At 56.8% G+C, this 26078-nt stretch overlaps 1 protein-coding gene across 3 annotated transcripts in view; it reads left to right on the top strand.

Annotated features, from left to right (window-relative positions):
• The window catches only part of CPNE5 (copine 5), an 87109-nt gene that overhangs the window by 47155 nt on the left and 13876 nt on the right, over positions 1 to 26078 (top strand). For all 3 annotated transcript variants that reach the window (XM_024557894.3, XM_024557893.3, XM_045193426.2), the window contains 5 exons: positions 3745 to 3848; positions 8223 to 8327; positions 15818 to 15859; positions 17730 to 17805; positions 22948 to 23001. In XM_024557894.3, coding sequence (XP_024413662.2) covers positions 3745 to 3848; positions 8223 to 8327; positions 15818 to 15859; positions 17730 to 17805; positions 22948 to 23001 — 381 coding nt within the window. The remainder of the gene's footprint in view (positions 1 to 3744; positions 3849 to 8222; positions 8328 to 15817; positions 15860 to 17729; positions 17806 to 22947; positions 23002 to 26078) is intronic.

Genomic DNA, 26078 nt, shown 5'->3' with positions numbered 1-26078 from the left:
CAACCCCAGCTTCTCTGCCTAGCTGCGCGGCTTCAGGCAAGGGTGTGAACCCTTCTGTGCCTCAGTTTCCTCATCTTTGAAATGAGAATATAATTATACCTCGTGGGGTGGTTGGACGAATGAAGTGGACTAACGGATGGAAAACAGTGCCCGTCACGTAAGAGGCGGAGCCGCACTGCACTGCCGCTTCCGCAGGTGAGTAGTATCGAACATCGGCCGTGCCACGTGGGTCAGCCCGTGGAAGGTGGCTCTCTGCGAGCGTGGCTCCCGCTCTTACAGAGGCTCTGTGCTAGGCCCCGTGGGCTGGAACTTAGCGCAGGCTCGCAGCGGCAACTTTACTCCACTGAGCAGAGGAGAACTTGAAGACCTAGGCTAAGTTGCTTGCCCGGGGCTGCCCAGCCGGTTGGTGGCAGAGCTGGGGTTCCATGCAGGTGGCCTCGGTTCCTTTGTACCATTCCCTCTGTCAGGTGCTGTGCTGGGGCAGGGGAGCACCGAGTGGTCCCGAAGCATGGTCTACTAAGTTCTGCCTTCAGTGTTCTTTAATATTCCTCCTCCCCTTCCCGACCTTACAGGGCCCTGCGGGTTCTCTTAGGAAGCAAAAATAAGAGCTTTTGCCCCTGGATTTTGTGTTACCCGTTTCGGTTGTGTCTAATACATGTATTTATTTTATAGTGCAGGTTGTTGCGTGTGGGTCACCTCTGTTCACTCAAGTGTCACACAGGTCACCTCCAGATGGTTGGGGTCACGTCTGGAGACACAACACAGCCGTGTCCTGGGGAGGCTGGAAGAGCCTGAGATTCCCAGGCTGCCCCCTGAGTGCTAGCCTTCCCCCGATGCCCCCCTGGCCCACCGTGCTCCCCATGGCATTGGCACTGAAGCCTAAACTTCCCGGCTTACAAGACACTGGCAGACATCCTGTTCAACTTGTCACTTTACAGATGAGGAAACAGGCTCAGAGGGCCAGAGGGACTACTGGGACTCCCTAGAACTCAGCACCCTGGTTCCCTGCTGGGACTGCCCCCAGCACTGTCCTCAGCAGAGTTGAGTCTTCATCCAGTGTCTTCTGATGCCCCTGCTGGAGGCCTCCGTGGGAGGAGCCAGGACCAGCTGCAGAGGCAGGCGACCTGTGCAGTCACCCAGGGCCCACACTTGGTTTGATGCTCTGCCATCACTGTCCTGAAATTTCTTAATACTTTTGGGACAATGGACCCCGCAATTTATATAGCCAGTGCTGGGAGGAGCCCACCCGGTCCTAGGCTTCCTCCTTTCCCTAGGCCGTGTGGTGGAGCTCCCCAGGAGGTGTTTAACATGCTCCCTCCAGCCAGCATGGGATGGGATTGGAACGTTCCCCTGGGGAGAGACAGTGACTGCCAGGGACGGACTTTGAAAGCTGGAGATCTCTCTGGGAGGGTGAGAGGGGAAGTCCTGAAGTCTGCTGCCCCGTTACCCACTGTGTGGCCTTGGGCATTGGGCAGCCTCTAAGAGCCTCAGTTTCCTCATCTGTAAAAGGAGGAGAGCAGAGGAGTTACTTCGTACTCCTGTTCGTATGCGGGCGCGATAAGTGATGTATGTAAATCGTGTGCCGAGAATAGCACACCTGCGGTGCTCTTCAACAGCAAGTGCTTGGTGAGTCAGCCGTTCTCTCATTCCAGGTCTGAGGTCCTAGATTTCCGGGGAGGCTCTAGGATTCCGCGGGCTTCTAGGCCTCGGAAGCCCCAGTCAGGCCTCCTCCTCCCTCTCAGGTGGGTGATGACGAAGGTCAGGCATGTGCCCCCCCAGAGCCTCCCTTCAGGGGGCGCTTTGGTTGCGGGGTGACCCGGAGCCCAGCCCCTCCCTGCCCAGACACGCTGAGAGTCCAGGGAGAGCGGGGAAGCAAGCGCCTCGGGAACTGGAACGTGCTCTCTCTCAGGGAGGCAGAGAAGGCGGGACTTTGAAGTCATCCATGTTGAATTTCTGCTCTGCCCGTGACCAGCTGGGGGTGTTGGGCAGGTTACTTAGCTTCTTGGGCCTCCAGCTTCCTCATTTGTCAAAAGTGACAAAAATTATTTTGAGGGCTAAATATGATAAGGCTGTGAGTCACTGAGCTCAGTGACCAGCCCACATGGATGGTTTCTGATAAATGTTTGTTGAATGAGTGAATGAGTGAGTAAATGGAGGGATGCTCCATATTTGCTGTCGTCAGATGTCCTTGAAGGAAGGTGTGGGAGGTGGTGGAAGTGGAGGTGGGGCAGGGACAGAGGCCATACCCATTGTCTTGGGGGGAGGGGTGAACTGTTCAAATACTCATAATCACTTGCAGGCACATAGCACTCAGCGTGTGCCGTACACTGTTCTCGTATTAACTCATTTCATCCCCACAACAAGCACATGAGGTAGGCACTGCCAGTACCCTCATTTTACAGGTGAGGGAACTGAGCACAGAGAGGGTGAGTAACTTGCCTTAGGTCACACAGCCAGCAAGGGATGGAGCTGAAGCACGCAGCCTGGCTTCAGCAACCATATTCTTAACCGTTATACGGCACCCACCCCCCGACCTTTGCCCATAGCCTTCAAGCTGGTGGGAGACCGCATCTTCATCTCTGCCACCAGTGTGGTCCTCACTGGGCTATAGGACACTGCTTTCAAGAGACCCTCTTTTTTACCGAGTGGAGGGGGCAGCATGAGAAAGCTGGGTGGCTTACCCCCAGGCCTTGGCCCTTGAGGGCAGGCCAGGCCCCAGGAACCCAAGCTCTGGCTAGTTGACAAGTGATCTGTCAGGATGCAAAGCTTTCAGGTTGAAGAGGCCACGTGGGGTTGGGTGGAAAGGAGGACGTAGGGGTATCTCTGCCCAGTGCCCTGTTGGCCACAGTGAGTAAGGGGCTGGGCACCGTGTGAGGGGCGGGGCCAGCAGTCCTCACCAGGGCCTGAGTACCTTCCATACTTTCGGTCTGAGTTTTGGGTCAGACGGGGCCGTAAACTGGTCAGGGGAGTCAGACACCCTCCACCCAGGGCGGAGTCCCTCCCTGCTCTGAGCCTCAGGCTCCCCAGCTGTAGCTGGGCCAGGATCCTGGCTGTGTCACCTTGGAGAGCTAGTGGGCTGGGCCCCTCGTGAGTTAGTGGGTGTGAAAGTGATGCTTAAACCTACGTGCCCTCCAGGAGCCACACAAACTTGTGGGGGGAGAGGCGACGGGACAGAGCGCGGGCTTTGGCTCTGGCAGGCCAAGCTCAGAGTGGCCTGGGGTTAGTCACTGCACCTCCTGAAGCCTCTCAGTAGTAGAATAGTAGTGAAATCACGCGCGTTACGCTGATCGTGTGGTGGCGACTGCCTGCCCTCTGCTGAGCACTTTGCACACGTGATCATGTTAGGCTGCACAACAGCCCTCTGAGGTGTGGTGTGGCCCCAGGTGACAGAGGGGAAACGGAGGCTGCGAGACACTGCCTCCCTGGCCCAAGGGCACACAGCTAGCAAGTGGCAGAACCAGGATTCAAACGGGGGCAGCTCACTCCAGAGTCCACCTGCTTCACCACAGACGGCTCCGTTAGACCTGCTGGTGGGGTGGTTTGAAGATGAAGGGAGACCCTTGGAAGCGTCAGCCCAGGGCCTGGCCCTTGGTCTGTGCAGGGCACGCGTGAGATGCTGCCCTTTCTAACCGGCTGGTGCCTGGAATCCTCCTGCTCCCGGGGCCCTGAAGCTGCGCTTCCATGGGGACTGGGGCACCTCCCAGCCTCCTCCAGCCTCACACCTCCGCTCTCCCCTCCCATCAGGACGTCGCCACGATGCAGTTCTGTGCCAACAAGCTGGACAAGAAAGATTTCTTTGGGAAGTCTGACCCATTCCTGGTGTTCTACAGAAGCAACGAGGATGGAACGTGAGTTCCCTGGCAACACGTCACCCCCTTCCTGAGGTCTGGGATGGACAAGGTGTGGTGACCTGCCAGCAGGGTGGCTTGTGTCCCCCTCTTCCCTGTGCTGCCCTGGGGCTACTTCATTAGAGAGGGCAGGGGATCGGGACAGAAGTCAGAGCTCCAGCGTGGTGTCCTGACCATGTGGGTGGGCCGCTGGGGGCTGGGGGCAGCCTACAAGCCAGAACTGCCACCCCGAGGGTCTCAGCAAAGGTGGGTGTTGGATATGTTAGAGATGAGGGGAATAGGGGCCCCTCTGATAGCCCCTTCCTTCTTCCGCACAAATCAATCCATACATCCAAGCCCTGTCCTCCTCCACCCATGGCCCCCCAGATGCCCCACTACTAGGTGTCCCCCACTACCGCACCCCCAGCATAGCAAATCTGCACCCTTTCCCCGCCCAGCCCCACACCTCACCATAGGCTTCATTCAAAACTCTACCCGTCTTTGAAGCCCCGTTTCCTCCCCTCTGTAATCCAGAAGCCACCCACAGTAAGACAGAAACGCACACTGGCAAATGTAGGTCAGCTACATACAGAGGGGGCAGATTCTAGGCTGAGAGTCTGGGAGCCTAGGTCTTCCCCACCAGCCCTGTGTGGTGCCCCCGGGCAAATCACGCCCCTCCCTGGGCCTGTTTTCTCATCAGTAAGATGAACCGGTTGGATTAGGTGGTCTCCACAGTCTCTTTAAACTCCGCAGTTCTGGGAGGCTGAAGCAATTTACGGCTGGATTCTGCAGAACCAGGGAGCAATGGGACTAGGGAGGTTAATTAGAAAAAACGCTGCCTGGGGAGGGGGACAGGGAAGCAGGGTTTAAAGAAGAAGAAAATGGGTCCACGGGGGGAGGCACAGGGAAGAATAACAGCCTAGAGGAAAGACGTGTGCAAAGCGAGTGTGCAAAGTGAGTGAGCAAAGCAAGTGTGCCCGAGCAGAGGCAGAAAGTCCTCTGCCAAGTTCCCGTTGGTTCTGAAATTCTGGGTGTGCATGCGTGTGACTGAGTGTGTGTGTTGGGGGGCAGGGGAGCCACAGGGAGGAGGTGTGTTTCAGTTCCAGGGAAAACAGATTTTTAAGTCTGAACGTACAAAACAAGGGAAATTAGGTGTGCTCATTTGCATAACAAAAGGGTTCTTTGTCTCACCAACGGACTCCCAGCAGGATTTCTTTAAATAATTCTTATTGACCAGACTTGAGGGAGGGAGGAGAAGGCCTGAGTGGTGCTCCAGGTGCCAGCGGCAGTGTCCCTCCCGGGTCCCCCAGAGATGCAATGCCAGGCCACACTGAGCTGTCTCAGAAGTGGGGGCTGGCTGACCAGGAGAGAGGGATTTCGGTTTTGGAGCAGGAAAGGTGTGTGTTGCAAAAAGTGGTTGCCAATGATTGTTCTAGAAGAGTGATGTGTAGGATGGATGGGGAGGGGGCGGTGAAGAGGGAGAGGCTGGTGACTGACACTGTGAGCAGGCGGGAGGTGCAGTAGAAGTGTGGGGGAGGGGGGAGGACAGGGACAGAAGGACAGTGCGGAGACCCTTGGGTGGGGCCTGAAGTCACAGCCACCCCACCCCACCCCTGCCCATAGTGGAGCTGTGGGGAATTGGAGGGCTGAAGATGGCAAAGGGGCTGGCCAGGTACAGGAGGCCACGGGAGTTTACTGGGGGGCAAGTTTCACCTGAAGCATGGGCTGGATGTCTCCCTGGTGACACCCATCCAGAGGCCCCGAGAGGCTGGCCCGTCTGTAGGCCCCTGCAAAGAGGCAGCTGCCCGGGACAGAGGCTGGACTGGTGAGAGCAGGGCGGGAGGTTTGGGAGATGCCACCAGTTAGGAGGATGGGAGGAAGGGCTGTGAGGGAGCCAGGGGAGTGGACCACCACGCCTGCCGCACCAGGAGGGACAGGGAAGGCGGCGTCCACAGAGCACCCTCTGTGCTGCCGGCACTGGACCTACCGTGTGTGATTCATTCCAGTCACCGTCTGGGAGTAAGACTGTGGCGGAGGAGAGCAGGCTGCCCTGGCTGCCTGTGGGCCCCGCCTGGCGCTGCCAATCACCAGCTGTAACTTTAGGCGAGTCTCTAACCCAGCGGAACTGGCTGGGATGAAGACAATGTCTCCGTCTCGCTGTCCAGGACGGTTGCCATGAGGCACACGTAGCTGTTGAGCACTTGACGTGGAGCTGGGGGGCTGAGGAACCCAGTTCTGAATTCCATTTCAGCGCAGTTAATTCAAATGGAAGCAGGTGCAGGTAGCTGGTGGCTGCCATTCGGACACTGCAGCTACAACCTCCCTAACTCAGTGTGTTGGTGTGTACATGTGTGTACACGGGGCAACGCTAACACCGCGCTCACAGGGCTGCTGTGAGGATTAATGGGCCAACACGTGTAATTAAAACGGAGCCCGGAAGCTCCTGTTCCTACCCTCGTTTTACAGTGAGAGGGAGCTCAGAGAGAGTCGTTTGCCAGGGCTGCACAGCTGGCCACAGTAGCGGCCCTGGGCTGGGAGCCTGCGCCTGTCTGACTCAGCAGCGGCGGTTAGTGCCCCCCTGCGGGCCCCTGAGCATGTGCCTCCATGAATTGAGTTGAGTGGTGAGAGGACTGCAGGGACAGCAGAGAGCTGAGGGGCCTGTGGATTTGGGGGGGAGGGGCGGGTAGCTTAAAGAAAGCATTTCAGGCAAGACTCTGAAGCAGCAACCAGACCCCACAGGGTGCAGGAGAAACAAGTAAGGAGGAAATTAGGCTGATAGCGAGAAGACCTGGTCAGGAAGTTTGGCTGGCAGGACAGAGAGAGGAGGCAGGGGAGGCAGTGGTCCCTAAGGGGTGGGGAGGCTGGAGGGACCCCCAGGTTTGTGTGATTGTTGGGGGTGGTTTGGTACAATCAGGGCTTCTGCAGAGAGGGTGAACCTCCCTCCTTGCCTGGCTATTTTGCTCCTGATGCTCCCTCCTACCGCCCTGCCTTCTCTTCCTGCTCCCTGCCTGCCCCAGCCGCGGGCAGCTGTGGCCCCTCCTTCCTCCATCCCATTCCTGACATCATCAGCAGCTCTGGGTGTGTGGGGAGGTCTCCCACGTGTATCTCTATACTCCAGTGGGTGGGCGAGAAGGAGCGGAGAAGAGAAACGCTGAGCCTCAGTGACAGAAATGACATTTTGACTTGAAAATTGCCAGAGAAGAAATAGCACAGCCTGTGTGGGCACGGGTGGGGCCCAGGCACCTTCCTGGGTGACCTTTCCAAGCTGGGAGGTAGCTGTGATGGATGCTGGGAAATCTCAGGGGGCGACCCCTGGCCCCAGCTCTACTCTGGCTTCTAGCTGCCCCCACGTGGCAGGGTAGGCTTCCAGGGTGGGGCCAGCCGGGCATGGTGTGGGGAGTGGGCAGGGGATGCCACACTGGGGATTAGCCAATTCTGCACTATCAGTTTGCAAAGCCAGCTCAGGGATTCAGAGCTAAAAGGGTCTTAGAGATAGATCATCTCAGGGGCTTTTATTCTATGGCTTGAAATGCCAGAGAAAGCTATGGAAAGTCTCCTCTGAGAAATACATTTATTCATTAACTCATTCCAAGAGATACTTAATGACCATTTACTGCGTGCCAGGCACTGCTTCGGGCGCTAGAGATATACCAATGATCAAAGAAGACACAGCCTTTCTTGCCCCTCCCGAGCTTACCTTTTAGTGACAGACGGTAAGATAAATAAGGAGAAAAGTAGACTGTGTCACGTGTCAAAGGGTGACAGGTGAAATGGAAAACAGTGTGGAAGGGGGACTACAGATGTCAGAGTCAGGGGGCTGGGGGGTTGCACATCTTAGATACGGTGCTCACAGCAGGCACTCGTGTCTAAGAGGTGACACTGAGCAAAGACCTGAAGGAAGTGAGGTGAGCCATGAACATGGAAATCTCAGCGGACGGGGCAGGAAAACAGGAAGCCAGTGAAGCCCAGACACCTAACTTCGCTGACAGTTTCAGGGGTTCACAGACCCCTAAAACCCATCCACAGATCCTTCCATGGATGAAGAACGTTTGGTGGTGGCTGCCTGCCTCCCTGGGTTTACAGGCGAGGAAACAGAAGGCCCGAGCGGGACAGGCATGTTCAAGTTCTCAGGAGAGCAGGGCCCAGGACCTGTTCCTCCCGACAACACCCCTCTCTGCCCCCCACAAGAATCCTCTCCGTAGCATCCCCAGGAAATGGCCACCCAGTTTCTACCTGGATGCTGCTAGAGATGGGCAGCCCATTGCCTCACAAAGCCATGGGTTTTCTGTCCAGTACCTACAGAGATTAACTCTAGAGCTGGTCCCTCAGTTGGCCTGGGTTCTGTCATGCCTTCCTTGGGTTGGGGCCTGACACCGTCCCCCTCTGCTTTGCCAGGTTCACCATCTGCCACAAGACCGAGGTCATGAAGAACACCCTAAATCCAGTCTGGCAAACTTTCTCCATTCCTGTGAGAGCCCTCTGCAATGGAGACTACGATCGGTGAGCTGAGAAATGCCCCTCAGCATGCCCCGGGGGGCGGGGGCCTGGTTCACGTTGGTGCGGGCAGTCCCCTCAGGGCGAGCAGGGACTCCGGGAGCTGTGCCTGGGCGGCCCTGCACGGGGTGGGGCTCGCAAGCCTCCCCACCCTGTCCTCTCCTCCCTGGGCAGTGCCTGCCTGCATCACCTTCAGCCCTGCCCCGCCCCCTCAGTCAGGCGTCCCCACTGGTGGGAGCCTCCCCAGGCTGGGGGTGTTGGGGTGTCCTGGCCTGGAACTCAGCAGCCTGTCTTTTCATGGTTCACACTGGAGGTGCAGGGGCAGGTATCTATCCCTCTAGATATGCAGGGGAAGCCTGGTCCCCACAGCCCCAGCTCCTGGCAGGTGGATTCTGGGGAGTCAGGATTCAAGATCCTCTCTGCCAGCCAGGTTGCCATAAATGGGAGCGAGGGGTGGGACACAGAGCTCAAGGAACTCTTTGGTGCTACACAGCCTGCTGCTCTGACACGTTAGCTATCATCATCATCATCATCATCATCCCTTGAGTGCAGGTGGTTGAGTGTGGGCACGCCTGGTTTCTAATCGTCTCTGCGACTGGAAAGTACTGTCAAGTTGGGCAAACTTTGACCTGTCTGGGCCTCAGTTTCCTTGTCTGTAAAATGCGTATTTAAACATCTCCTTGCCTTGTAGGGCTGCTTTGAAGCTCCCATGACACGACCCACACAGAGAGGCTTAGGTGTGCATAACGTACCAAATTCACATTTGTTCATCCACAAGTGTTTGTCGACTGCCCCGCCACGTGCCGTGCCCTGTGCCAGAGGCTGGGAAGTCAGCAAGGAACTGAACACAGTCTCACCCTTCACCCAACCTGGTGGAGTTTGCCTCTAGTGGGGGAGGCAGGCATTAACCCAATAATCACACAAAGAAACAGGTAGTTACAAATTGTGCTAAGTGGCAGGGGAGCTGTAAGGTGCTGTTGGTCTGTATTAAGTCATGAGAACCCAGCCTGGTTTCCGGGTGACGGCTGTAGCTGGTGGGTGGCTGGCAGGGGTTCAGGGCCAGGGCTGCCGGGCAGCCCTGAGGAGGCTGAGTGTCTGCTGGCCACTTGAACAGGAACACCGGGGCGTCCTGGCTGGAGGCATCGGAATGGGCTCACTGGGACCCTGCTCACAGTGGCTACTGACAGGCTGTGTGTGGTGCGGCGACAGGGGCTTTTAGGAACCCCGTCTCCTTGCTGATCCAGATGAGGTGGCACCTTTTCCTGCCTCTTGGTTGGGACAGAAAAGCCACAGTCTATTCCACAGGGAGGTGGTCATGGACCACCTGCTATATGCTCGTCATGCCTCCATCTGCGCAGCTTTCAAGGCAGTGTAGCCTCATTTCCATCTTCAGGGAGCTTATGTGTGATCACAGGGAGCTCAGATGTGCTTGCGAGTATTTCAGACGGCGAAGTAATTGTGCAAAATGAGACTAGAGACAAAAGCAGGCATTCTAGCAAACAAACCCCAATTACGGGTCCTGGAGCTTCCGGGGTGGAGGGCATGGGAGGACAGAGTGATTGGGGCACTGAGGCTACAGGGGGCCCAGGGAAGGCTGCAAGGTCGTGGGGGGAGGGGCCAGTTCTTGGGCACAAGGACGTGGGAAGAATGGTTGGGATGGAGAGAGATGGAGGAGAAGGGAGGGCAAATTCAAGCTTAGAGAATGGGAGAGTGTGGCAATTCAAGTCTCACGGGGTGGAAGGAATTGGGATCTTCAGCCCCACTGCTCAGTGGTTTTGGGGGGTCCAGCTGAACCCCCACCCCTCTGCATCCCTAGGGAGGGGCTCCCAGGGTCTCAGGCCCAGCTTGTCAGGGATGGTGAGAAGGGCGGTGGGGCTCCGAGGCCAGGGCTCATTGTGCAGCCGTTGGAGGAGGAGAGGGTGTGGGGGGAGGGTGCAGGTGGCGGGGAAACCGGCAGGCTGCTGTCTTCCCCTGCCAGGCTGAGCCCAGGACAGCTGGGCAGCTGGGGCCTTCTCCAACGCGGGGACAGACTGACCATGACATGACTGACAGCAGTACTAATGGAGGAGCCAGGAACGTCACACTGGCTTGGTGACCGTGGGCAGGCCTGCCGCATGCTGAGCCCCAGGGTAACCCCAGGGTAACCCGCGTGCCCAGCAGCCACTCGGGAGGTGCGAGCGTCTGGGAGGCCCTCTCAGAGCAGTGTCGGGGGTGGGGGGAGGCTTGTGCAGGGAAACGAGGGAGGCATCTCTTTAAAGCCCCACAGAACATTCAGTTGAATCCAGCACCCATGTCTCCTAGGCCAGCCAGGCACAGGGCACCGGGCTGGGTGCTGTGGGTGCACTGAGCTGCCAGGCCCAAGCTGCCCTCTCAGGCTGCTTCCAGGCCACAGTGGGAAACAGGCAGGTAATAATAATAGTAATAATAATAATAAATAATAATAATAATAATGGCAGAGGCTCCTGTAGCACCAACATGATAATTTGTGTATATGAACTAATTTAGTCCTCCTACCAGTTAGTGGCTCTGGAACAGACACTAACACTCTCTTTGCTGCACAGGGAAGGAAACTGAGGCTGGCTCTAGAATCTGTGTTCTCGACCCGGGCGCTGTGCTGCTGACCGGCCGAGACAGGGTATGAGTGGGTGTGTGTGGAAGCAGCTCGTGGGCGCAGGGCAGGTCTGCTCTGGGCCTGCAGTGGAACGGAGACTCAGCAGGACTCGCCGTCTGCCTGGAGATGGACCGAAGGGGACGGAGAGGTCATTAGGGTTTGGAGACTGGGGACAGGAGATGATATCACTGACAGTAATGGGGAGGGTGGCAGGGAGCCAGAGCAGGTGGCTGTGGGGCAGGCAGTGGTGCCCTTCGAGGGAGAGAGGACAGAGGTCTGGGAGTCCCCAGCAGGGGCTGGCGGAGGTCAGGTGCCCAAGGCCCTTGCGGGTGGGGGCCGTGTCCCAGGTCAGGAGCAGGAGAAAGAAGAGGGGATGGTCAGAGATAGCAGGGGACTTAGAGGAGGAGGCCGTGGTCAGGGAGCTGAGAGAGAGGAATTCACACTGAAATATCGACCACTCCTGTGAGGGGCCAGGAGCATGAGAACCGAGGATCTGCTGAGAAGGGGCCGGTTTCTTGGAAACCGGTTGGGGGTGGAAACCAGTTAATATTAATAAGATTACCGAGTCTTCAGGATACAGGGCAAATTGTGTCCTCACTGGCTTCAATACATTATCTTATGTGTGCATTAAATTTCCCAGTGACCCTAGAAGGTGAGTACTGGTGACGTGCTCACCTCACAGGTGGGGAAGGGGAGGCCCGCAGGTTGTGTGACTTGCCAGGGCAAGGGGAGAGTACTTTTTTCCGTTCCAGACGCCACCTCTGGGCTGGCCCTGTGCTTTGGGGCCCCCCCTGTGTTTGCTGTGTCTCCGGTCCACACAAGGCCAAACTCAAGTGACCCAGCTGAGCAGAGCTGGTGTCAGAGGAAATGGCATCAGGGTCAGAGCCAGTCCAGCCCTCCAGTGGGGTGAAGGGGGCTGACGACAGGACGCCCTTCCCCCTCCTTCCCTGGAGTCCCCCTACCCTCTTCTTGAGCATTCAGAGACCAGAGGACTTGTCCTCCTTGAACCAGATTCCCCTGGTTGGGCTGCTGTCATTCACTCACAGCTTGCAGTTGAATGAGTGGATTTTGAGAGGGTGTTAAGGGTGCTGGGCCCTCACCTGGAGGTGACAGAGGGTTCCTTGGAGCTGGAGGCTGTCACATCTCTGAAATGTCACACTCTGTCTGTCCCCTGGAAGAACCACTTGCTTCTCCTTTGAGCCCCACCACCGGCTGAGCACTGGACGGGGCCAGGCCAGTGTGTGTGACCTCCATTGGGACTGCCTTATCATCCCTGGCTCACACCTGCAGAAGCTGACCTCTGCAGTGCGGAGCAGGCGGCACTCCAGTCTCACTGCCTGTCCCAGTGAGGCCCCACTCCGCTTCCACCCTGAAGCCTCTCTGAGTGTTGGACTGATTGTCAGTTTTGGGTAACCCCCTCGGGGCCTGTCAGCGCTGGGGACTTGTCAGCAGCAGCAAATGGGCGCCCTCCAGCCCGGGAGAGGCTCATTAGAAGGCAGGTCGGCAGCCGGGTTCGTGGGAGACTGCAGACAGAGCTGCTTGGTGAGCTGGGAGGGAAGCCTGGTGTCATTGCCAGTGTCCCTCATCCCTGCTATCCTGCTGAGGCTCACACACACCCCGCTCTGTCACTCTGGCTCCAGGCATCCAGTGACCTGCAGGACACTGGCTCCTGCCCCAAGGCCTGGCGTTGCTACTGACCGGCTGTGTGACTTGGGGAAAGCCACACGGTCCGGGCCTCCCTCTGTAATTCTGGGGAGGGAGGGCATTGTTACTTGTGGCCCACTTCACAGAGCTGAAGTTTAGTTGGCCAGCAGGTATTTCTTAACGCTACTTATATTGCCTGATACATGCTAGGCACTGTTCTCGAAGCTGAAGATACAGCAGTGAACAAAACAAGCAGAAATCCCTGGCCTTGTAGAGCTGACATTTTTGTGGTGAATGGGCATTGTTTGGGAGACAGGAGCTTGGGAGAAAGGCTGGAGTGTTTTAGACGGAACAGAACAGCACGTGTCCGACGCCGGCCGTGTGGGTGATGTAGAATCTCCCACGTGGGTGGTCGGATGCCATTTTACAGGGGGGTAAACCGGGTCTGCAAGGGCTAAGCCAGTTGTGCACAGGGCCATTCAGCTAGTGGCCAGAGAGCTGGCATTGCCACCAGAGCCTGCAGCCTTCCCTGTCTACCCCACTGCCTCTCAGACTAGGGGCTCCGTGTCCTGATCCTTTTAATTGCTACATAAGATGTGCGTTTTGTGGGCAGAAGAGCCCATTTCATTGTCTCACTCCCAGGAGCCCCCTTCTCTTGGGTGCTGGCCCCAGACGTTGCAGTTAATTCAACACGAGCCTTTTTTGGACCTGCACTAAGAGGTTCGGAGCCAAGGCCTGCAGTTCACAGAAGGCATGTGAGGAGCCTTGGGGCGGCCCAGCCAGGACTGGGCAGGGACAGAACTGTCAACAGAGCAGTCAAAGCCATGCCTGGCTTCTGTCTGCCTGTCCCTGTCTCTGGGCAGTGTTTCTCTCACCTCCTCCTCCCCCAAGGCTGGAGTCTGCAGCCTCCGGTGGCTGCGTGTGTCATCCCTGGAGCCTTGATTGCACAGGAAGCTCACACTCAGTGGTCTCCCCCTCAGCTGCAAGTTCAAACCCCCCGCCGAGCTTTAAACAATTCCCCTGCCAGGTGCACCCCAGACCCACTGATTCCGAATCTCTGGGGTGAGGGATTGCTAGAGCTCGCCATGGGGGTCCCAGCTGCAATCGAGGTTGAAAACTAGAGAGCTCAGCAGCTCTGGCTGAACATTAGAACCAGCCAGGGACTTCTCAAACTACCTGGACTGGAGTCCAATCTAGACTAATTAAATGAGGTCCGCTGGCCATGGGATTATTAAAAAATCCTCCCCAGTGATTTTTTGGGGTATCCAAAGCTATGGATGGCTGTAACTGGGGTCCTCCTCCTGTCTGAGCTTGTGGCTGTCACTGATCAGGGCACCTAAGGGGCTGGTGTTAGTGGTCCAAGGAGAGGCACTCCTTCCTGGGGCCCCTTAAGGTTCCCCCGCAGAGCTGGAAAGCTCTGGGAATGACTGGGAGACTGTGTGGGGCAGGGTCTTCACTCAGCCCCTTGCCAGCTGTGTGACTCTGGGCAAGTCACTGGGCTCCCTTAGGGCGCAGCTTCCCCATCTGGAAATGAGGGGGCCGCAGGTCACATGCATGGCAGAGCTGGTGGGCCCTGGGCTGCTGAGCACTGGGCCTGGGGGCTGTGTGTCTGAAAAGCTCCCTGGGGATGTGTCAGACGGCCAGGCTTGGATGCCGCTAAGGTCGCCCCAGCCTCGTCATTCCAGGAATCAGCAATTGCAGAGCTCAGGTACCCAGGCTCAGGTGTCCCAGACTTAAGTACATTTTATATGAAAATCACTTTGAGTATGGCCAAATGCTAAAGCGGAGAGTAGGGAGCATCTCTATAGAGACCACCCACGTGCCAGGGGCATTTCACCAACTTGTCTTTGCAGCTATTCTGTAAGAACATTATTAGCCCAACTTTAAAGTGCTGGCTTGTGGCTCATTGAGGTTAAGTGACCCCTCCAGGCTCCCAGCCAGGGGCCCAGCCCCAAGTCCACATCCCAGCCTCTTTCCAGCTCACCAGCCCGCCTTCAGGGGCCCAGTTTTTTGTTTTTGTTTATTTCCTACAATAATTCACCTCAGAGAGGCATTGCTTTTTGCTTTACACAAGAATTTAAAGGATTCCTTTACATGGTGGGCTTCTACACTTGCCCCATTTTGCATTTTAGTGACAAAAATCCAGTGGGTGCATACAACCTATGAGGCATGCCTTCCCTCCAGAGCAGTTCCTGCCCTGATGGGGGGAATCCACACCCCGCCCCCTCCCAGTCCCCAGGAAGGCTCATCTGAAGGGAGACAGCGCCTCCTTCTGGGGCTCCTGAAGCCCAAGGCAAGTCCTCAGAGACCCGAGGAGATGGGCTGCAGCTATGGATGGGCAAGATGATATGTTCATGGAAAACAGGTCCAGGCAGCCGCCTCTGCGTGCCCCATTTAGAACTGAAGGCTGGAGAGCCTGTTCCCTCCATGTGGATCCTACCTCCCTGGGCCCTGACCCTGGTGTGGGACCTCGGCAGCTCCCCCACCCCTGGGAATCCCTGGAGGACCACTGGCACCAAGGGTTAACCTGCAGACTTCCACCTCCCTCCTCTGCCTCTGGTCCACTAGCCTGTTGCCAGGGAAACAGGCTAAAAATAAAATGGGCTCCCAGAGCCCAGCCCCATGCACAGGAGTCAAAACAAACTAATTAAAGCAGCCAGGCGAAAATGTGAAGATAATTACACCCTCACTCAGGAGCCAGTCGTGGCATGGAACAGCTCAGCAGGCTGTCCGGGCTGGGCCCTGGGCCCATCCCTGACACGCAGGGCTGGCTCCCACCACTCAGTCCGTGGGTCCTGCCACGCAGTCTCATCACCCCTCCCAGGAAAGCCCGTCCTGCTTAGGCCTGAGATCAGGGGAGCAGCACCCCCCCACTATGAGGGCCCTACCCCTGATAAATTCCGTGTGGCTTCATGCTGGGACATGTGCCCCCTCTGACCAAGGAGAAGATGGGGTGAACTGAAGTCTGTGGCTTTTCCCATGTCCTCCCCGAAAGGGGGGAAGTCCCTATGCAGCTCTGGGGCTGCTTCTTCCCCGAGACCTTTGCGGAAGGACCCTGAGACTGTCCCTTTGTCTCTCGGGCTGCTGTGTCCACCGAGGGCCTGGGAGCATGAGAGGGGCAATGTCCTCCTGGGGGATGGCGCTGCGTCCTCTCTGGCCCAGGCGCATGAGAAGGGCCCTGTCCTCAGGCCACGGGGGTGCTGGGTCAAGCCCATCCCACCATGGGCCCTTTGCCTCGCAGGACCATCAAGGTGGAGGTGTACGACTGGGATCGCGATGGCAGGTAAGCGGGCAGAAGCGCAAAGGGGGGCAGGGACAGGGCAGCCACTGGGGGAGGCTGGGCCCCGCCCTCACACGGGGAGAGCTGTGCCCATGCCCTGCCCTGTGGCAGTTCTGGGGTTGAGGGGGCCTGGGTTTTCCTGTGGGACGTCCCCTGCCCCTTGACTCATCTGTGTCCAGATCCACTGGCACCAGAGGACCTCTGTCCTGCAGGGCATGATGCAAAGGGCTGAAGAGGCCTCTTTTCCTCAGGGAGCTGCCTAGCGGCCTGCTAGCGCCTCGAGTCCCCCCATATTTAAAAGGGTTTAGGGTTTTGGGAAACATGCATGTGGTAAGGTGCAGACAGCAGTGATGGATGCCCTGAGCATTCATGGTCACGTTCTCTGTGTGAGCTAAGCCTTGTGGGGGTGACAGAGGTGCCGAAGGTGGGCTCAGGCGGTGGGAAGAGGAAGCTTTGCCACAAACGAGTGGACTCAGGAGCCTTGAAGCAGAGCCTGATTAGCGCCGAGCCTGGCCAGCGGCAGGGCGGTGCCCACTCAGGGTCTTTGGGAGGCCAGTGCCTTCCCCATCTTAGTGCCCCCAGGAGCCAATGTCACTGGGAATTCACAGACGGGGACAAGAAGGCCTCTCAGCTTTAGCCCAGAACCTTCAAAGGCTCCTGCTTGTCTGTTGAACCAAATCCAAATGTACCATCCTGGCTTTTGTGACTTCTCCATTCTGTGGCACTAGCCGGGGGGCCGTAGAGGGCTTTACACCCCAGAGTCTCCATCGGTACCTCTCAAGTCTGTGACGTGGACAGAGAGGCTAAGCCCCTTCTAAGGAGCTTACCTTCCCCTCGGAGCTTCCCATGGAGACCGGCCAGCACCGTCCCCCGCTCCTCTCCTCTTTAACCACGCCACAGGCAAGTCGGCTTCCTGTGTCCGCCTGTGATTTGCCTCATCTTACCCTGGAGTTCTGCATCCTTCTCCTTCACTGGAGAAAGCTGGGGACAGCCACCAGAGGCGATTGGCTCCCACCGTCAAGGAGCTCACAGTCTGCATGCAGAGAGCTGTAAACTAGAAAAAATACGATGTGTACGCTCAAGGCAGGAGGGCCCCAGGGACACCTCCTTGTCCCCAGTAGGCACTCCTCGCCCACACAGACAGAGCTCCCCCTCCACGGCCAACCGCAGCGGAGGGGGAGCTCTGCTTCATATGAGGTTTCACTGCCCTTACTATAAACTCGCACAGGGCCCCAGAGGGGGCAGAATACACCTCCATTGGCCTGGGTGCACATAGCATAATTGTCTTTTAAAAAATATTATAGGAAACATGGAAAGTAGAGAGAAGTGCTTCATGAGCACTTTTAAGCCTTTCGCCTGAATTTAACCAGGGTTGCATGTCGCCACATTTGCTTTATCTGCATTTTGTTATGTAGTTTACGTTATAGGCATCATGGTTTTCTAGCTCTAAATGTCTCATTGGAAATGTCTAAAAAATAAAGGTATTTCCTACAGAATTAGGAATGCCATTATCACCCCTGACACTTTGAACAGCAATTCTTGAATGCCCGCTAATATTCATTTCATATTCCAATTTCCCGAGTTGTCCCCCAAATCCCGTTTGTTGCTGGTCTGTTCAAACACGTATCCAAGCAGACATGGATGTCACTCTTCAGAGCCCTGCTTTTTGTTACTTGACCACTGGGTTTCTTGCTCCACGGATGACACTGGACTCCTCCCAGGGACCCAGCCTCTCTGCGGGTGTGTGCCCCTGGAGAGGAGGGCCTGGGCAGGGTTGGGAGCCGGGGGAGGAGGGGTGGGGGAGGCGAGGGTGCAGGGCAGAGGCAGAATGGAGCAGGGACCTTGTGGTCTCAGCAGCAAGCTTCCTTTGCAGCCATGACTTCATCGGGGAGTTCACCACCAGCTACCGGGAGCTGGCCCGCGGGCAGAGCCAATTCAACATCTACGAGGTGAGGTGAACGCTCCAGGTCTGGGGTTTGCTCTAAGGGCACATAGTTCCCAGCCACTGAGGACCACAGGGAGCCACATGCAGGGCTAGGGTTTTTGCAGGGTGTCCTTGGAGGTGGGTGTCATTGTCCCATTCTATCGTGAAGGAGACTGAGTCTCAGGGAAGTTAGGGGAGTTGTCCAAAGACACGTTTCAGTAGGTGGCAGAACCAAGAGGCGAGCAACCTAGATTGATCTGGCTCCAAATAACAGAGGTACAGTGCCCCCCCCAAAGAATACTTCCAACAGGGTGGGGGGATAGAAGTGGGGGTGGGGCAGAAGGTGGGAGACAGTATTGGAAGGTTCCAGGTCTGAGACCTGAAGTCCTGAGCTCAAGATGGCCCTCTGCCATCAGTGAGAAGGGTGTCGGGGCCTTTTCTGGAAGGAGAGGCTCAGAGGAAAGGAGTCGGGATACCTCTGTCTGGACCGGGAGAACCTAGGACAAGGCCCCCACTCTCTCTGGACAGAACGGTGTCTGCCCTCGAAGGACGGTCTCTGTGGCCGAACCTTTGCTGGCATGTGCTCTCCCTCTGGAGTGCCCTCACGCCTCCCACATCTAGCTCAGCCTCTGCTCAGTGCTGGCTTCCCACCGCGGTGCTGCTTGGGTTCATAGCCTGACTCTACCTTGAACCACTCTGCCATGCCACGGTGAACTGAATGAGTTGCTAGAACAACGTCTGGCCCCGAGTGGGCGTGCCGTCAGTGCTGTCTTGTAGGACCCTGTGCTGCGCTCCTGTGGGCCAGGGGATGCATGTTTCACAACCACCCTGCAAATAGCTCTAGCCTCCCATTAGCAGCCACTCAGGTGGTGACGCGGAAGAGCTGGCTTTGACTCTGAACCCCTCCGTCCTTCCTCTCCCTCACCCTGTATCTCTTCAAGTGCTCAGCTCTTGTGTTCCAGCCAGGCTGAACCTCCCTGAGGGCAGGCGGCAGCCCCCCGCCCCCCGCCCCGGGGGCCTCTCTTCACGTTGGTCTGGGCCCTGCTGGGCACACAGAAGTGCCTATTAGACTTCCACGCACTGAATCAGCTGAACAAAGCCATTGTGAAGGTAGAGCGTGGGTGAATGTCTTTGAATTCCTCACAGTTAATTGCTTTGGTTTCTGCATCGACAAAGGAAGGGCTGTCTTTGCCTGCTCCCCCACCCCACCCAGGCAGAGAGAAGCAGGCTCCGTCTTTCTCTGGCCTCCAGTAAGGACATTTTTAGGGAGGTGAAAGGAAGGGGTTAGATCTCTTGGAGTCTGGCTTCTAAGGGTGCTTGACAGACCAGAAGAGGCCATGGTCTCTCAGGCTAAAAGCGGAAAGGTTGGATTAACTGGTTTTCTTGGTCGTGGATCCCTGCCCCCTTGTACTGGACGAGAGAAACTGCAGCCGTGGGAAGCAGAAGCATTATCTTCTCATGGAAATGCCATAGGGCAGAAAAGGATTAAACTCTGACAGCCCCAGCAGGCCTCGCACTGTGGGGTGTCCCTGGGAGGGCTCTTCTGAAGACAGAGCCGGCCTCCGCCCCCAGAGCCCCTCACCTCAGGCCCTGGCACCGCCCTGGGTGTCTGACTTGTGTGTTCGGCTGTCTGCGACCACGTCTTAGACTTGGCCTTCCCAAACCGAATGCCCCAGCTAAAGTCTCCCTGCAGCCCTGCCCTCCCCCTGGCCAGCCTGTGCCACCATCGTGGGGGCCACAGCACCTGGGGAGCCATCCTTGGCAGTGGTGGCCCCTCACCATTCATGACTGCGCCCTACTTCTACTACCAGCGAAATATTCTGACATTTGTTCCCTTCATTCCCGTCCACCCCCCACTGTCATTGCCCCTGAGCGGGGGCTTTGCAACAGCCCCTGACAGCCTTCCCACCGCCTGTCGTCCTCCACTCAGTAACCCGAGTGCTCCTCCAGAATGGTCACTTGACCACATCCCTGCCCAACTTCAAACCCGGTATCCGTCCCACCCCCCACCTCAGCCTGGTTCACACAGGGGAGGGTGAAGGAGATTCGGAAAGACGCCTCGCCCAAGCTGAGAGCTACAGGGCCTTTCACCTATGGGGTAAAGTCCCAGCTCCTTCACATGGGGCCATGCCTCAGTGACCCGCAGTCTGTGGGCAGCGGAGGGCCTGTGTAAGTAGATGCCCATGTCACACCCCTACTATCCCCTAGGGTCTGACCCCAGCCGCTCTCTCTGCCCACTGCACTCCCAGGCCAGTCACACCATCTGAGGCTCTCTGCACCTACGTGCTGGCCCCTCTGCGGTGGCTTCATCCTCGCAGGGGATGCCCCTGTGTCTGGGCGGTGTCTCACTTGCTGTTGGATTCCCGGAGCCAGAGAAGCTCCTGGCCCCTGGGAGCCACTCTGTGCCCCTCTCGTACAGGAGGGTAGACCCCAAACCCACCCTGGGGAGGTCTGAGGTGTGAGGAGAGGGAGAGGAATAGGCTTAGAACTCCAGCCCAAGGACTTGGGAGGTTCCTGGCCTGACCCCTAGGGGGTGCTGGTCCCTAGCGTGGAACTTCATGGGGCATCTGCTTAGGGCCGCAGAGGCTGGTACGTCAGGGAGGGGGTGTGTGTTGGGGCGTGCACGAAACCTCAGGATAAACAGGGCGTCTCTTCAGTGCCACTTCACAGGAAGATCTGAGAACAAAACATTGCTTTAATATTAAAAGTTATAATTAGAGAGTGGAAATGCGGAATACTGGCTAATTTAAAGACAACGCAGAAGACTTCAAAGAAATGTGCTTGTGGCCAGGTCTTTGGGCGACGCCCAGATCCCCAGGAGCCCGTGTTTATTCTCTCAGCTGGGAGGCCTAGTTTGGAGGAAAAGTTTAAGATGCACTCAGTTCTACAAGTTCCAAGCCCTCCTGGGACAGACTGGAAGACCGAGGCTGCCGCCGAGCCCTCACCTCAACACCTTGCCTCGCAGGCCGTTTTCCCACGAATGTGTCTGAGGACCGCGTCACCTGGGCGGCTTTCGTGCCCGTGGAGGATTTGGGGTTGTCCTGAGCTCCTCTCCCCAGGCTCTCACTTGCCATCTGCACAGCTTGCCAGCCCTCTCACCTGAGCTCCCGACCTGTGCCTCAGTCCAGCTCTTGCTTCCTTCTGTGTCTACCTGGTCGCCCCGACCCCTCCCTCTCCCCCACCCTCACAGCCATGGCCGGGGCCCAAGGTCTGTGGTCAGTTCTTGCCAATGCTGTTTTGCCATAGCTCAACATAGCCTGTTCCAACACCAGAAGCCCTCATTGCCTGTCACCTGGACTGGGTGACAGGGTGGTAGGAAGTCGTAGTAATAAAAAAATAATAACAGCCGACACGTACACAGTAGTTACTACATCCCACACCCTGTCCCAAGCACTTGACTTGTATCGACCCATTTAATCCCCATATCTTTGAATGAGGTAGGTACTTTTTATTCACATTTTCCAGATGAGGCAACTGAGGCCCAGGGAGGTTAAGTAACTGAGGTGGCAGAACCAGGCAAACATTCCCCTGGATGTCCCCCCTTCTCTCCCGCACTCACCTCTACCAGGTCCCAGCACCCTAGAGCCTGCTGGGACCTGCCCCCTATCAGCTTAGAGCTCATCAGAGTCCCTGCTATCTGCGGGGTGATGCTCAGACGTTTAAATCGGCATTCGAGGTTCTCTTCCAGCCAATCCAGTTTACTCTTCCACCCTCTGGCTCTCAGTTTAACTGGAGCCCTGTTCTGTGCTCGCTTCCCCCCAATATCTCCTCTGACTGGGATGCCTCCTTCCACCTCTTTGTGTCCAAATCCTTCCTGTCCCTTCGCACCCGCCCTCAGTTCCGCCTGCTCTGGGAGCCTCCGCTGATGCTCCGGCCTGGAGTGGTTCTTCCTTCTAACACCCCCCTTCACATTTCTGACTCCCCTTTCTTGGTGGCTCTTGTCACCTGTCCCAAGGACATGCCTTCTTTTCCCCAACGGGAGTAAACGTGCTAGAGGAGAGGAACTGGCACCCCCACCCTGTGAGTATTTGTCATCGGGGTGGCCTGGTTTCTAATTCTGCCACTACCCAGGCCAGCTGTGTGTCCTTAAGCAAAACACTTGGTGTCTCTGTGCCTTAATTTCCATATCTGCAGAAGTGGGTGTCAGTAGTGACTCAGACAGAAGAGACCTCAGCTAGAGACCTGCTGGCCGCCCCTGCAGGGCGATGAAGGAGAGGGGGTGAGATCCCCAGAAACCTGAGGAGGGCAGCGCCGGTGTGGAGATCAGAGGTCAGGGAAGGACTGGGCCTAGATTTCTGACGTAAAATCAGCGCAGCTGGAGAGGCTCAGGCTACAGCACAAACACAGCGCATGTGAGAGGCCCGTGGAGGGCTCCCGGGGCAACGGGTCCCCCTCACCGTCCGGGGCTCTCAGCCTCGGCCCTGCCGGCCTCTCAGACTCCCTGACGCTTTGCTGCAGGGAGCTGTCCTGTGCGTTCTTAGGGTGTTTAGCAGCATCCCTTGTCCCTACCCACTCCCCCAGGTGTGACAACCAAAAAGATTTCCAGACATTGCTAGATGTCTCCAGGGGTGGGGAGATCAGCCCCAGATGAGACCACTGAGTTAACCCACCAAGAAGTGGGTTTTGTTTTTATCAGCACCTACTTCATGCCTAGCTAGTGCTCCGATAGGTTCTCTGGTGACAGGTTTGGTTTGGAACGGACCTTGCATGCGAGGAGAAGTTACGCAGGTTCTAACTGCAGTGTGAGGGCAGAGGTGGTGCAGCCGGGAGCAGGGAGGATTGGTTGGGGGCGGAGGGGGCGTGTTCGGGGTGAGGGAGCAGGGTGAGCCAGAATGCGGGGCAGGCATGGACAGGTCCCTTTGTGACATCGAGCCTCTCTGGCTGCGTAGGGTGGAGGATGTGTTTGGGGAGCAGTGGGAAAGATTAAATAAATATTATTCTTGGTGTGTTTGCTTATGGGTCCAATTAGGGAGCCCAGTTGTTTAAATCTAAATGATGGTCTCTCACAGGACCTCCCTCAACCCTCCTTCCTGGGACCCCCAATTTTTTCAGCCCACTCTGCTTACTGGGGTCTGGGCCACACCCAAGGGCCAATGGAAGCCCAAGGGGCCCAGCTGTGCCTGTTTGGGAACCTCCTTCTTATTTTGGTAACTGGTGTTCCCTGCAGGTGGTAAATCCGAAAAAGAAAATGAAGAAAAAGAAATATGTGAATTCTGGCACGGTGAGTAGCCACCCCCTCCCCCTTTGCAGCCCAGTGTAGACACTCCGAGGCATGGGTGTCTGTGTGCCGGTGCCGTGTGGGAACCAGACGGAGAGTTGGGGTGGGGAGGGGTGGGGCCCTTGGAGCAGCGGCCCGGGGGTGGGCAGTGGGCGGTAGGCGGTGTTTCAGCCTTGTATCAGGCTCTGTGATGCAGAATGAGAAATCCCACAGAGAAACTCCCATGGGACTTCCTGCAGGAAGGAAGAGGAAAAGGAGTCGCATTTTTTGGGCCTTTACTCTGGGAAATTCCCAGTTTAGGTGCTTTTCACAGGTTGTTTCCTTGAGAGGCAGCTGTTATCATCCCCTGGTCATGAAAGAGGAAACAGGGCTGCAGGCAGGACAGTCACTCCACAAAAGCCCCGGAGTAGCAAGAGGTAGAAACGGCAGTCAGCGCGGTAGTTAATTCAGAGCTGGCAGCGGCCATGGGCGCTGGCCCTGGGGACCACACTGGCCCAGCAGCTCCTGGGGGATCATCTTCATGCATTTATTCAACAAATGGAAATCTTTGTCTTACTGGCCTTTCTATTCCAGTGGGAGGAAACAGAAAACAAATATAAACACATACACACACATGCAGGTATGTCAGGTGGTTATGAGTGCTGTGGGAAAAAAGTAAACCAGGATCAAGGGACAGGGAATGCCAGGGACAAAACCACTATTTTATATAAAGTAGTCGAGGAAAGCTTCTCTGAGGAGGGGACATTTGAGCAGAGATTCGAAGAAGGTGAGGGAGCAGGAATTGAGGATATTGGGGAAAGAGAATTCTAGTACGGACCAGCATGTGCGAAGGCCCTGAGGTAGGTACGCTCACAGTTCATTTATAGACCAGGCGATGCCTTTGCTGTGCAGCCGTGCCCACTCTTGTGCCCCTGGTGTCCCTTGCCACTCCAGAGGCCCAAAGCAATCAGCCAATGCAGCCAAACTTAGTCACGTGAGTCAGGCAGACCGCAACTCCAGACCCACAAGAGGCCGTAGTCAAGGCCGATGGCGTCATTTCCTCCGTCTGAACACGGGACTCACGAGTCATCCCTACCCTCCTCATCGCCCAGGGCGGCTGTGACAGACACCTGGGAGATGTGGAGACACGGGCCTGTAAGCTGCAAAGTGGTTTGCTTACTCAGGGGGCAAGCCCCAGCCCCTCTGCCTGGCGCTGTCTCACGGGCAGGCTCGGAGGGATACAGGGTGGGGAGAGTAGGCTTACCGCTGCCCGTCTGGGAAACACTGCAATGATCGATAAATAATGATACAAGAATGAACTCCGTGTCGCCTGCTCACGACTGCAAACCCACTTTTGCCCCGCCCTGTATCTCCTTCATCCAGAGCTGCAGTGTCTCTCCGTGGGGACGCTGTCGGAGACTTAGGCGGGATCACTCTGCGCCTCGCAGGCCTTTCCGCTTACACTGTGGGGTGCTTAGCACCCCTGGCCTCAGCTACCCGTAGAGCCCCAGTCGTTGTGAGACCCCAGAATTCTCCTCCGCTTTCCCAAATGCCTCTAGGGGAGGCAGCAACTCCCCTAGCTGAGAAATATTAGAGACACTGTTTTTAGAAAAAGGTTTGAAAACTACAGATCTTGTCCAGCTTTCTTACTTTAAAGATAAGGAACCTGAGGCCCAGAAAGGGGAAGTGATTTGTTTTAGGTCACACAGCGAGTTCGGGGCAGAGCAGGCCGGGGCCCAGGTCTCCTGACTTTCCTTTGTGGAAGCATTTCCCAATCTTCACTTTAAAAGAGTCACTTGGGGCCCTGGCTGGTGTGGCGCAGGTGGTTGGGCATCATCCCGCAGACCGAAAGGTCGCAGGTTTGATTCCCAGTCAGGGCACGTGACTGGGTAGTGGGTTCGGCCCCCTAGTCAGGGTGTGTGCGGGAGGCAAACGATCAATGTTTCTCTCTCACATCAATGTATTGACGTTTCTCTCCCTCTCTTTCTCCTCCCTTCCATTCTCTCTGGAACAGATAAAAACATTTAAAAAATCACTCAGGGTCCAGTATACTTACTAAAATACAGACGCCCAAGCCAGGTCCCTAGGGTTCCAGGCCGGGGCTCAGCCATCTGTGTTTAGTGCTTCTCATACCTGTCTTCCTGGGTGCAGAATCTCCTGGGGATCTTGTTTAAATGCCAAGAATCTGCATTTCTGCATCTTTTTTTACCAGCGTCGTGGTGATTCTGAGCATGCAGGTCCGGGGACCACACTTTGAGTAGCGAGTCCGTGGGAGAATCCATGTGGTCAGGCACGTTAGGGTCTCAGACCGGCCCAGGGTTCAACTCTGGCTGCAGGTCAGACTCAGGAGAGGAGCTGCAAAAAGACCCAGGGCCACAGTCCTGCCCCAGAAACTCTGGGGTAATTGGTGTGAGGGCCTCACTGGGGCTGCAAGCTGTTCTAAAAGCTCCTCAAGGAGCCTAGTGATTGTCAGGGGAGAGGCCCCTGCCGTAGTCCCTTCCTAGTGAAAGCAGGCCTTGTCCAGTGCCTAATGCCGGAACCACAGTGGGTGGGGGTCTCCGAGGCCCCCCCAGCTCTCACAGACCCTCCCATTTTGGGGCTAACGGCTCATTGGCTTGGTCAAGCAGGGGCCCTCCCTGGCCCACCTAGCGAGCCCATACAGATGGCTGAGTCCGCCCCAGCAGGGAGCAGCCCAAATCCTACAGTGGTCCTGTGATGCAGGTAGAAGGTCCCCTGCCCCAGTCTTGCCTCATTTAATTGGTTTCGGCTGCCAGGCTTTCGCCTGTCTCTGCGATCCTAAATCATCGTCCTAATGAGCTGCCAGGAAGCTGCCAGTCTTGGTGAAGCTGGTGCCAAAGCTGCCAGCGGGCATATGTCGAGAGGCCTCTGCTAGGGGGAGGGGGTCCTGGGTGGCGTCACCTTCGGGAAAAGAGCAGGCTGCTTAAGAGGGTCTTGGGTCTGCGGGTAGAGACTGAGGGGCACCAGAAGGATGCGGGGCACGGTGAGGTCTGAGATAAGCGCAGACCAGAGCGCCGCACTGCGGGACTGAGGACGGCTCACGGGATGTGGAAGTGGCGCTGTCAGCATGGCAGGCTGTAGGG

Source organism: Desmodus rotundus, chromosome 11, assembly GCF_022682495.2.
Source record: "Desmodus rotundus isolate HL8 chromosome 11, HLdesRot8A.1, whole genome shotgun sequence".
Classification (NCBI taxonomy): domain Eukaryota; kingdom Metazoa; phylum Chordata; class Mammalia; order Chiroptera; family Phyllostomidae; genus Desmodus; species Desmodus rotundus.
The sequence above is the reverse complement of the archived record's forward strand: the minus strand, read 5'-3'. Positions and strand labels throughout refer to the sequence as shown.